At 60.2% G+C, this 12,285-nt stretch overlaps 2 protein-coding genes across 3 annotated transcripts; one reads left to right on the forward strand and one right to left on the reverse strand.

The window, feature by feature from the left end:
* The first annotated feature begins 846 nt into the window (after positions 1-846).
* Positions 847-2,888, forward strand: INHA (inhibin subunit alpha). Its single transcript, XM_005519727.2, has 2 exons — positions 847-1,213; positions 2,091-2,888. The coding sequence occupies exons 1-2, from the start codon at positions 847-849 to the stop codon at positions 2,822-2,824; spliced, it is 1,101 nt and encodes a 366-aa protein (XP_005519784.1). The 3' UTR covers positions 2,825-2,888.
* A 1,076-nt stretch (positions 2,889-3,964) lies between these two features.
* LOC102103965 (gap junction gamma-1 protein-like) lies at positions 3,965-8,621 on the reverse strand. 2 transcript variants are annotated; one of them, XM_014249201.2, is made up of 3 exons: positions 8,544-8,621; positions 5,015-6,210; positions 3,965-4,887 (listed from the first exon to the last, which is right to left on the reverse strand). In XM_014249201.2, exons 2-3 carry the CDS (start codon positions 6,183-6,185, stop codon positions 4,880-4,882), a joined length of 1,179 nt encoding a protein of 392 aa, XP_014104676.1. In that variant the 5' UTR covers positions 6,186-6,210; positions 8,544-8,621; the 3' UTR covers positions 3,965-4,879. The 2 variants fall into 2 exon arrangements, with proteins under 2 accessions (XP_014104676.1, XP_014104675.1); XM_014249200.2 differs by lacking the exon at positions 8,544-8,621 and adding an exon at positions 8,362-8,499.
* Between the last annotated feature and the right edge of the window lie 3,664 nt (positions 8,622-12,285).

Genomic DNA, 12,285 nt, shown 5'->3' on the forward strand with positions numbered 1-12,285 from the left:
AGAGGCACAGAGGGGATGCACAGGCTGCCCACCATCCACAGGGCAGGCATGGATAATGGATAGGGAACACCTGGCACTGTCCCCTCAGGCAGTGGTGAGAGGAAGGGCACTGGGTCTCCTTACAGCATATGCCTCTCCTGCAACTCTCACCCTGTGAGCAGGCCATGGCTAGACAGCCTGAACAGCACCCTAGGATCCTTCCCCCGGACCTGCTGCAGGGTGTCCAGCTGTCTCATCAGTTTTTCTCCCCCTGAAGCAGGGCCAGCCTTCCCCAGTCCCAGGTAGAGCAGGGACCTTTTACTATCCTTCCTGCTTCATGTCCCCAGGACCTTGCCAATCACCAGACTGTCATGGAGATGCCATAACCATTCTCCCCTCAGCTTGCCCTTTCCAAGGCCCCCATCCTCAAATTTTGGCTGCCCTGGGGACTGCCACCTGCAAAGTGTCTCCTCCATGCCAGAGCCTTACAGGGCTCTGATCCCCACCAGGTCCTTGCCCAGATTTCCCCGCTGTGCACAACTGCTGTCACTTCCCACTAGCTCCCCAGAAGCCCTAGACCTTCAACTCCTCCACCATGGGGGCACCCAACATCAGCAGCTCACCCGAGGTACACCTTACATCCCCCCCCAGCTTAGGTTACTGGGAGGCCCACAGCCTCCCCAGCCCCACGCACCCTCTGCTCCCAGCAGCATCCCCCCCACACACCCCCTTGCCCGGGCACCAGCCCCCCCCCCCCAGACCACACTGTCCTTGCAGTCCTCGCATTCCAGACGTCTCAGCGCTTTCACAGCCCAGAGATAATATTCACGGCGAGCAGACGTTTGCGTCAGTGTCAGATAGATCTCAATGCCACCCTGCCCCGGGGGGAGCGCAGTGGGCAGACGGGCTGGGCAGGCAGGCAGAAGCCCACGGCAGAGCCCCCCGAGCCACCACCCTGCTGTGTGCCCCACGGTCATGCTGCTGCTCCTGCACCTGCTGCCTGCCATGCTGCCCAGCGCCGCCCTGGCCAGCTGCACTGCGGCGGGTGCCGACCGGCAGCTCATCCTGGCCAAGGTGAGGGCCCGGGTGCTGGAACATCTGAGTCCCCCCCTTCTCCAGGAGGAGCCACAGATGGAAGCGAGGAGGGTACACCGGAGAGACGTCCTTGAAAACGCCGAAGTGGAGCCAGAGGAGCTGGAGGACACCTCCCAGGTGATCTTATTCCCTGCCACAGGTGAGAACATCCTGATGAAATGGAGAGGGCGGAAGGGTGAAGCAGGGTGGGGGTTTGGAGCAATGCAGATGCTGAAGTATGGAGAGGCTGATGTGGCGGTCTGTGGGAGAAGGGGAAGAAGGTATGCCAAGCTGGGACATGGGCACGAGTGAGATTTGGTGGAGAGCCAGGAGACAGAAAGGTATGGCAGGCAGGGACAGGCAGGACAGCTCAGGACAGACAGCAGGGGGACAGGCAGCACAAGAGGGTGCTGAGAGGCTGAGAAACAGCTGGCCAGGCAGGATGTGGAGACATGGGGAGGGCTGAGGAGCAGGGTGGAATAGGATGGGATGCTAGGGAATGGGGCAGGATACTGAAAAGTGGGTTGGGATACTGAGGGACAGGGCAGGATGCTGAAGGATGGGGCAGGATGACCAGCTATAAAGCACAACAGCAGGAGATGGGGCAGAATGCTGGGGGAAAGGGGGCAGGACGACCAACTATAAGACAGGACTGGGAGATGGGCCAGGGTGCTGGGGAGATGGCCCAGCTGCAGAGGATGGGAGAAGGGGACAGGATGACCAGTTATGGGGCTGAATGCTGGGGGACAAGGCATGATACGGACTCTGGGGGAAAGATAACCAGCTTTGGGGCAGAATCCTGGCAGACAGGGGTGACAGTAATGGACCAACCTAGGGCATAGCTGGGATCAGCTGTGGGGCACAGCGCAGAAGGTGCTGCACAGCACTGGACATCAGCTCCCCTGCCGCAGCCTATGCCAGCAGCCAGATGCCCTGCCAGCACCCCAGGGACCTCTGCAACAACCCACTTGCCATCTGGTACCGGGGATTCTCCCCAAGTTTGGGCACACACCCTGATCACCTTTTCCCCCCCACAGATGTTCCCTGTGAGCCCACACAGCCAGACAAGCTGCTGGAGGAAGAAGGGATTTTCACCTACCTCTTCCAGCCCTCAGCACACACCCTGAACCGTGTGGTGACTTCTGCCCAGCTCTGGTTTTACACTGGCCCCTCAGCTGCCCCCAACCACTCAACCCCTGATGTGCTGACCCTGTCACCTCAGGGCCGGGTTCCGGTGACGGCCATGGCAGAGCGGACACCCGAGCACTGGACAGTATTTCACTTGGCCCCGATGCTGCTGCCCCAGCTCTCCCAGCCGCTCTTCGTGCTCCTGGTGCGCTGCCCTGGCTGCCCCTGCCTAGCCGAGGGGGACAAGATGCCCTTCCTGGTGGCCACCACCCGGGCCAAGGGCAGTGAGAGGGCTCGTCGCTCTGCCATGCCCTGGTCCCCAGCTGCCCTGAGCCTGCTGCAGCGTCCATCCGAGGAGCTAGCTGCTCACACCAACTGTCGCCGGGCTTCCCTCAACATCTCCTTCGAGGAGCTGGGCTGGGACAAGTGGATTGTGCATCCCAGCAGCTTTGTTTTCCACTACTGCCATGGGAGCTGCGCTGCAGGCCACGGGCTGAGCCACCGGCTGGGTGTGCAGCTCTGCTGCGCTGCCCTGCCCGGCACCATGCGCTCCCTGCGCGTCCGCACCACCTCCGACGGCGGCTACTCCTTCAAGTACGAGACGGTGCCCAACATCCTGGCCCAGGACTGCACCTGTGTCTAGGGCATGCTGCAGCCCAGCCCCGGACCGTGATCCCACCCAGGAGGAGTTGCTTTCCCGGTGGAACCCTGGCCACTGGGACGGGGCAGTTTGGCTGTACCACCCTCCCCTGCACAAGCCAGATTTTTGGGCAGGCCCAGGTACCATCACACTGCTAGACTTGCCCTAAGGCCAGTCCCAGCTCAGAGCAAATCAGAGCATGGTGGGGCAAGAATAGGCACAGCCTATGGCAAAGGCATCACTGCCCTGCCAAAGCCAGCCTGGTATCTGCAACCAGATTAGCCCTCATCTCCCCCACCTGCTTCCCTCCTGCAATTCTGCACACAAAGACTGGTGTCCTGCTCCTGCTGCAGAGTCCAACAGCTTCCCCTGTGCTCCAGGCAGGGCCAGGCTGCTGCAACAGAATCAGGATGTGCCTGGGTGAGCCCATGCCAGAACCTCACACTGGTGGCAGGGTTGGCAGCACATGTGGCACCACAAGTGAGCCCTCTCCCAGCAGCACAGCTTGTTGGAAAGCTTAATGGGATAAGTGAAATAAACCTGTTCCCTTTACTAAAGCAGCCTGGAAATGCCAGCTTCCATCAGAAGCAGCCACGGAGGTGGCAGGCGGTTGTGCACTGGGAAATGACCTCCCCAGGGGCTTCTACACAGAAGGGCATGGGCAAGTACTGTTAGAGGCATCCAGTTCTGATTTGGGGTACCAGAGAGGGGACTGGAGTATGCTAGCCAAAATGGGCATGGTGTGCCTGGGTTCGATCCTGCCCCAGGCAAGGGAGTGCAGAGCAGAACAACATCCCTTCTGCTCCAGGCAATAGGTTGTGCAGGAACAGGGGCAGCAGAGGGCTGGGGAGACATGGGGATGGTGGGAGGGTGGGGAGGCAGAGGAAAGCCCCTCACCTGGCCCCTTGACAGTGATAGGGCCGAACAGGAATGTGGCCAGTGCAATCCCTCTCCAGCAGGATGATGAAGGCTGCCCCGGCCAGAGCCGCCTGCCTGCATGGCAGGAACAACTGAGTCACACTGGGCAGCAGGGAGGTCCCAAGGCACGCATGGCAGCGCCAGCCCAGACACACAGGATTCCCTCCCCACCCCTTCCTCCCAAATGAGCGGATGCAGCAGTTCAGTACAAAACGTCTTCAACCTTTACTAATATAGATATAAAAAAAAAGAAAAACAGAGTGACGATCATTTCCAAGTAAAAAACAATGCTACAAAAGTCCCCATGTGACCCAGGCTGAGATGATGAGGAATGCTCCACTGGCTCCCGGCCGAGCCCAGCTCGGGGCACCACGTCCCCACACTGTGAGGCCAGGGTCTGGCTCTGTGCAGGGGGTCCCAGCCCGGCAGCCAGAGTGGGAGGAGACAAGTTTTGGTCCAAGGGCAGCCTGCCAGGACAGGGCGGAGGCAGTGGGAAGGACGGCCCCTGACCTCTGCACAGACATTTCCAAGCAGGCCAGCCACGCAACTCGTAGTCCCAAGCCAGGATGCTGTGCAGCATGGCCCCCCCAGACCACAAAGTCACCTTCTGGCAGCACAGTGCCACCAGGACCCCTCCCGCCCCCTCCAAGAGTAATGCCAGCCCAGCACTCTGTCCCACAGCTTGGCCCGGCCAGCCAGACCCCCAGCCTGCTCCCCTAAGTCCCTCACACCTCAGAGGGCACTACCAAAATCGCCAGCATAGACACAGCACCAGCCGGTGCTGCCACAGGTGGCAGAGGGCACGGGGCCACAAGGAGATGCGAGGACAACATGGTGGGGAAAATGGGTGAAACAGGAGTTGGGGGGGCAGAGGCCCAGAGTTGAGTATAAAAATGCCAGGGTGCACATGTCGATGAGTTTATAAAAACGTACAAAAATAAGATATTCCCTTTTTGAAAATTAAGTAGGAATGAACCCCATGGTTCCCGACCCCTCTGCTGCCCACCGGGACAGGGCTACCCAGAGTACCCTGCTGGGCAGGCGTGTGGCATCCTCTGCCCTGTGCTCCTGGCAGGACGCCTATCCCACGGTGGCGGTGGCAGCCACTCCGGCAGACACCGCTGCTGTCCCTGGTGGCACTCACAGCCCTGTGGGGAGCAAAAAGCAGATTAGCACCCGCCCCAGGGGGAATGGCATCCTCCCTCCAGGGGAGCCTCAGGGCAGCCCCCATGCCTCCACCCCAGTGTGCTGGATCCATCCCCCTTCCCAGCTCACCCGTGGTCCTGTCGCAGGCGGCCGTCCCCTTCTCATGGGCGAGGTTGAGGCGGTTCTGCTCGGCGGCGATGCCGTTGGCCTCGGGACTGCTGCTGCGGGCAGGACTGGGGGGCCGCGGCGGGGGCTGGAGGTGGAAGGCCACCTCCAGGTGCTCCTGGGCCAGACGCAGGTGCTCACGCAGCCGGTCCAGCTCGTGCACCGGGGGAGCCCCAGCCAGGGCGAAGCGCCCCTGGGCCAGGCTGTCCCGGTAGTCCAGCTTGCCGTTGGTCAGCGGGGCTTGCGGCAGCTCCTTCTTCAGCGAGTGATAGGTGGGTGGGGCGCTGGGGGCTTTCTTGGGGTACTGTGGTGCAGGGCTGTCGCCGGTTGGGAGTGGGGGGCCACCAGCCTGGCTCAGGGCATCACGGATGCGCCCCACACCAAGGTGCAAGAGCTCGCAGAGGTTGAGGAAGAGGCAGAGCCCGCTGACGGCATACATGATGAGGAGGAAGATGGTCTTCTCAGTGGGACGGGACACAAAGCAGTCGACAGTGTGTGGGCAGGGGCTGCGGCTGCAGACGTAGGAGGGGCTCACCTCAAAGCGGTACAACAGGTACTGCCCGAAGAGGAAAACCATCTCCAGCACTGAGCGGCACAGCAAGTGCAGGACATAGGCACGCATCAGCCCGTCCTGCTTGATACGGCGCCGGCCATCATGCTTCTCTCCGCCCTCTGGGCTCTTCTCCTTCTCCACCTCGATCTCCTCAAAGATCATGGGGTCTTCTTCGTTGTCATCTTCTGCCTCCTCGTAGTCTCGCCCGGCTCCCCGGCGCACTACTGGCATGCGTGCCCGCCGGGCTGGCGGTGTCCGGCGCCGCGAGGACTCAGGCATGCGAGCGATGCGGTGCATGGCAAAGCCCAGGTAGAGCACCGATGGCGTCGCCACCATGATGATCTGGAAGATCCAGAAGCGGACGTGGGACAGGGGCGCAAAGGCGTCGTAGCAGACGTTCTCACAGCCCGGCTGCTGCGTGTTGCAGACAAACTTGCTCTGCTCGTCGTAGTAGATGGACTCTCCCCCCACGGCCGTCAGCACGATGCGGAAGACAATGAGGACAGTCAGCCAGATCTTGCCCACGAAGGTCGAGTGGTTGTTGATCTCCTCCAGGAGCCGCGTCAGGAAACTCCAGCTCATCCTGACCAGGCAGTTGACTCAAATCCTGCAAGGAAGCAGCAGGCAAAGAGGCACTGAGCAAATCCGCATGCACCTCACCAGGACCCTGAAGTCCACCAGCTGCTAGCCCAGCTCTGTCCTGCTCCCTCTTCCACCACCAGTGTCCCTTCCCCTACCCCACATCTAGAGCCATAAACACAGCCCTGCTCAGGAAGCTGCCTCCCCATAACTTTATCCCCTGCTCAGCACCGCCTCCCTGTGCTCACGTCTGCATCCTGCTCCTGTCCTGCCACCAGCCAGGTGGGTGGAGGTGATGGGGAAAGGCTGGGACATCCTGGTTGCCTGCAGGGACACATCTAGGGGAAGAGTGAGCACAGTCACAACCAGAACAAACATGCCAGTGCAGGGCAGCACCCACCAGCTGGGGACCGGGAGGGGACAGGCAGGAACAGAAACCACTTCCTTCTGCCCGGTGCCACGGCACCCATTTATCACCTGGCACCGGACAGGTCCCTAACCAGAGAAAGCACTCACACCCTCCCATGGGGGTCCACAGGCCACTGGAGGAAGGCAACACACGGCAGCTCCACTGGCCCACTGCAGCTGCCAGCCCTGAGCCCTGGCTGAGGGGGGCAGGTCCCCAGAGCAGCATGCCCCACCACATGCTAATCAGCCAGCTCCTCTTCACTCCCCAGACTCCACAGAGCTGTCCTTCGAGGGCTGGCAGAGATGCAGCATCACTCTTCCACCAAACCTCAGTGCTGTGCTCTGTCTCCTGCAGGACCCCAGCCTCAAAGCCTGCAGTGGCCAGTGCTCACTCACAGCATCTGGCAGCTCCACGGCAAGGGCTGCCGGAGGGATGGAACAGGGGGCAGGACAGTGATAGCATGTGGGGCAGCCAAGGAATTGCACAAAGCTCTGTCAAAACAGCTGACACCAGAGAATGGGGAGGAAACTACAAGGGCCATGTCACATCTCCTGACCAAAGAAGACACAAGACACCCACACCAGCCACTGCCACCCCTGGTTTGAGCAGCTTGTGCATGAGATGATGCAAACCAGGACAGCAGATGGCAGGGATGCCCAGGGAGAACAGAGGGTATGCGACCGCACAGAGCCCCCAGCGGGCCCTGCCAGCCACATCCCATCACCTCTGGCCACAGCATGTCCCTGTAGATGATGATTGATGCTGCACTGATTCCACTGTTGTCCACAATAAGAGGATCTTTTACACTAAGTTCAGACAGCCTCCTGACCAACCTCACCTAAACAGAAGAGTCCTTCCAGCACAAGCATCCATGCTGGGGACATGCTCTTGCTGCAGGAGGTGCCACAGGCTGGCACCAGGGACCTGAATTCAGCCCATCAGGGCCACCATGGTCCTGTGGTCATATACCTTGCAAGGTTTCACTGCTGTGAGGTGTGATACCCTCTCCCCCACCGCCTCCCTGGATGCTGGATGCTTTGTGTCTGCCTTTACCCTAGTCTCTAGCAGCACACTACCTTGGCACCAGGGTGAAAAACAAGGTGAGAGGACCAGGGAGGACAGTCCCCCAACTAAAACCCAATCTATGTCAAACCACGACAAGTACCAAGCCCAAGGAAAGCAAGAACAGTGGCATTGCCGTGGTGGCCATAGAAATGTGGCACGGGAATGGGTGGCAATGTGGGATGGCAGCAGAAGTGGGCACGGCCAGGACAGCACAGAGCTACCTGCAGCCTGTCCCCTATCCGAGGCAGGTGACCAGAGGCCAGTTTTCGAAGCAGCACATCCATCTAGGGCCTCCCGGCCACGCTGGGAGTCAGGACTAGCCCCATATACCTTGTCTGGGCCCTACACCTACGCCTCAGTCCCACCGACCCCAGTCCTCCCTCGTGGGGCTCCCAGTCCCCTCTGCCCTGCCTGAGATCCCCAGTTTCCCCTGCCCATGGACACAGCAGCAGGCATCCCACCCTGGGGCTCACCGGCCCCTGCCCGTCCGGACACCGCTGTCCCACTGACCCCTGCCACCCTGGGGAACCAGCCCTCAACACCAACCTTCTCGGGGTACCCCGGTCCCACCGACTCCAGCACCCCGAGGGCCTCCAGCCGAGCTGCCCCCGCCTGTCCGAGAGCCCCAGCCCCACAATCCCGCCCGCCCGCGGCCCCAGCCCACGCCTGGGGCTCCCGCCGCCCGGGGCACCGTCCCCTGCCCACCTGCCTCGCCGTGCCCCAGCGCCCCGCTCTCTCCCGCAGCACCCCGGCCCCACTCACGGCACAGCGGGGCGAGCGGCTCCCGCCGGCAGGGCGGACAAAGCGGTGGGGCGGCGCGCCGCCGCCTCCCGCCCGACAAAGGGGCCCGGGGCCGCCCCGCCCCGCTCCCGCCCGCCGGTGCGTACCGACCGCCCCGCTCGCATCTCCGCCCCGCTGCGCCCTCGTGTCCCGCTCCGCACCGAGCGCCGCGGAGCTGCGGCCCGGCTCGGCCCTGCCCGGCCCGCCCCGCCACGTCCTGCCCCGCCACGTCCTGCGCCCGTCGGGCGGTGCCGCCCTCGGTGCTCCCCGCCCGCGGCTTGCGAGGCCGCGCAGGGCTGCGGGCAGGGGCCGGCGCCGGCCAAAACTCTCCCAGAGGAGGCTCCATCCAGCCCCCGCTGACCGGCCCTGTCTCTCCGCCCCGCGCCGCCGTTGGCTCCCCGGAGGCCGCTCCGCGGAGGCTCCCTGCCCGCTCTAGGGGGACGCTCCGACCCGAGGGTGCGGCTCGGCCCGCGGAGCGTTCAGGGGTGAGTCCGGCCGCAGGGTTAGAGGAGTGAGCCCCCGCTCACCCCGGCCTCAGAGTCTTCTGCACAATAACCTTCTGTTCCTTACAGCGTTCTTCCCCGCCCAGTGGAGAGCGAAGATGGAAGAAAGGAGAGATCTGGTGGCACAGAGAAGAGATGGCCCTGCACATAGTGGGAATGCAGAACAAGACGTGCCTGTGTGGTGCGTTTTGAAGCCCGTGGTGCTTCTCGTGTCCCAGGCCAAGTTCCTGCAGCAGGACCAGGCTGAGCATGCAGCACCTCGAGATGTGCCCTTACAGTCACCTACTGCACCACCAGGGACAGCACAATGGCAGCAGTGGCTTTGAGTCACCATCCTGGAGCCGTGCCCTGTCCTTTCACCCAAGGACCCTGGCCGCTGACTTTCTGTACTGCTAAAATTGGCTCTGTGGGAATTTTGTTGGGGCTGAGTCTCCACACTGGGCCAACCACACCCTTGAAGTCCTGGGCCCCGTTGTGTGGGGGTGAGGAGGGATGCCGAGCGGTCTTGCACAACCCGAATAGTCATGCCGAAGCTGCTGTCTGCGTAAGCTCATGAAGTGCTTCTTCTCTTTACTGAAACACATGTTCCTTCTGCAGATGGATTTCTGTGAACTGGCACTCCAGTGCAGCACTGGGGCTGGCTGGGGGAAGGCTGAGGCTATGAGGCTGGGGCAAGGAGACCTATGGGGACTGTGGCTGTCACATCCAGTGTGCTTCCCTAAATCAGCAATGCCACCATGGCATTGTACCAGCACCTGCAGAGCCTGGACATTGGCTTGATGCTCTTACATGGGAGGGCAACTGGAACCCCCCAGAGCAGCATTCTGTACTGTGACAGAGATGCAGGTGTGTGCACAACAGGCTGGGGAAAAGAGCCGTGCTTTGGGCTCTTGCTCACTCCTTCCTTCTCTCAGATTATGGATGGGTCAGTCCAAGGTGACACATTAAGCTCTGTGGAGGGAGAGCTGCAGCAAATGGAGGGGGATTTGACTGGGACATGAAGAATTAGTTTACATTGAATCCCATTCTCATGCATGCAACTGTGGCATTAACATTTCTGTAAGGGAAAAGTGCGTTCCAGATCCAGCACAGACACTCTGGTCACAATCTCCATCCCAGGCCAGGAGAAACAGGAAGAGGTAGATGCAAGGAGACAGCAAGCTGAGCAGAAACTCAAGTTTTTGGAAGAATGCAGGGAAGCTTTCAGCTCTAGAAATGAAACCCAGAGCTGCAGGGAGGTTGCACCTGTAGTGCAGTGTGGAGAGGTGGGAACAGGGCAGTGGGCTGTCAGCATGAGGACAGCATTCCAATGTGCTGGGGAGGTCAAGCAGCACGTGTTCAACCTCCTGCTCTTGCCTGGCAGTCAAAGTGACTTGTGGCTTTTCCCACAGTAACCACTTGTTTTCAAGTGTTTCCAGCCTGGCTTCAACCCCAGGCAGCTGAGCAGTTTGCTGGGGTAATGGACCTATGTGACCCTTTGACTCTGGTGCTCAGCACATTAAGAACAAGCCCCTGTTTCACCAGCCTCAACATTAAACTGGGGAGTGTGGCCTCTGAGGCACTGCAGACTGAAACCCTTGTGCCCAGAATGAACGTGCTTTCTGGGATGGGGTCAGGCACCCCTGCTGCAGCATTTTTGCACAGCTCAGCCCATGCCTGGGCTGTGGGGCAGGGGTTGCCTTGGAAGGCCAGGCCTGGGGCTGGTGTCACACACCCCCTGGACAGGCCGTGCTTGTCAGCATCCGGCCACTGGTGTCAGTGCTCCAGCTTCCCCTGTGATGTTGCCCTGGGTGTTCCTGCACTCTACCCTTTTCTTAAGCTTGCAAAACCCCAATGCCTGCAGAGGCATCATCCTTTCAGCCTGGGGCAGAGGTAAAACCCACATGATCCGGGAAATGAGAACAGTGGACGAAGGGTGTTGCCCACCCTCATCCTTTCCACATCAGCTGAGGCTGACAGAGCATAGTGGGCAGGAAGGATGTACAGACCAGCAGTCTTGTGGGGTCTGGCTCAAAGATCAGCTTTGCAGAGGAAACAGGGACACTGTCACCAACCACAAAAACCAGGATCAGCCCCAAACCACAGTCTGTGGGGCAGAGCCATGGAAGGGCAGCTGCACAGCCCAGCAAGAGCAAGGGGAGCTGGAAAAAGAGGAGATAGTGGCTGAGGGGGAGTGTAAGCAGAGGGATAAGAAGATCCACTTCTTGGACAATCGCTGCATCTCAGGAGGGACATTGCAAGAGCTTCTGCAAGCACTCCTTCCTCCCTGTTCAGGCAGAGTGCTGCAAGAGAGGCACCCTCTGAGATGTCAGTGTCAGACCCTGCCTTGGCTAACAGACAAAGGGCATAGGGAGGGTGCAGGGCCCAGTCTGGCTCTTGATAGCAGCCTCAGTTTCTGCTCTGATCAATACAGCAAGGAGGGGCTGGGCCCTGCTATGACTGCCTCTGCTTCCAGGGACAGTGGCAGTATGGCAGGTAGTGGGACTGGGTGCCCTGGGTGTTTTTTCTGTGGGGTGACACGGACAATACCTGGCTGGTGCTTGGCAGCAGGACCACCCTCTCCAAACAGGGCTGAGCAGGCAGCACTGCAGGTAGGCAGCACACATCCCCAGCAGTAAACATGATCTTCTCAAATTAAACAACTTGTCTGGCACTGGGACAGGGAGCAGACAACTCTATTAGGGACTGTCCTGATACAGGACAGCTCCATAACTAGCTCAATACCCTTCTTCTGATAACACACAGAGGCACACTCCATTGCAGGAGCACAAAGGGCAATGACCATGCCCTCCAACACAGGCTGAGCAAAGGCTGAGATGGCTTTAAAATGTTTTTTTTCCTTCCCTTTTATCCCCCCAGTTGATTATGCAGCACAGTGGGAGTGGGAGTTACACAGCACAGCCCCGGCTCACCTCTCATGCTATGGTATCCCCTTCACAGTTCCTGGGTACTCACTTCTGCCAGCACCATGCACAGCATTTGAGCCCAGCCTGTGTTGGCTGCTCTTCCCCTGCCTGCCAAACTGAAGGGCAGCCCACAGGGAAGGGCTTTACACAGGCCCCAGACACTGCTCTGTATGCTGGGTAAGGACCACTGGCACCTTGGAGGGATGAAGCTGGCTAAACAGATCCATGACTCTTGAGGAACATGTGCCTTTTGCTGCTACATCTCACATCCCCTGGAGATGGGGCCAGCAGGGATATTCTGCTAGAAATAAATGACCAGTCACTCCAGTCAGTAGGATTTGCTAGTTCAACACAGTGCAAGGGGGCTGACAGTTAACCCACAAGCTATGTATGCTCAAGGCCGTACTGCTTTAGAGGGCAGAGAGATGCAGCAGGAAGCA

This window comes from Pseudopodoces humilis, chromosome 8 (genome assembly GCF_049639895.1).
Source record: "Pseudopodoces humilis isolate 2021_Gansu_Grassland_sample_001 chromosome 8, ASM4963989v1, whole genome shotgun sequence".
NCBI lineage: Eukaryota > Metazoa > Chordata > Aves > Passeriformes > Paridae > Pseudopodoces > Pseudopodoces humilis.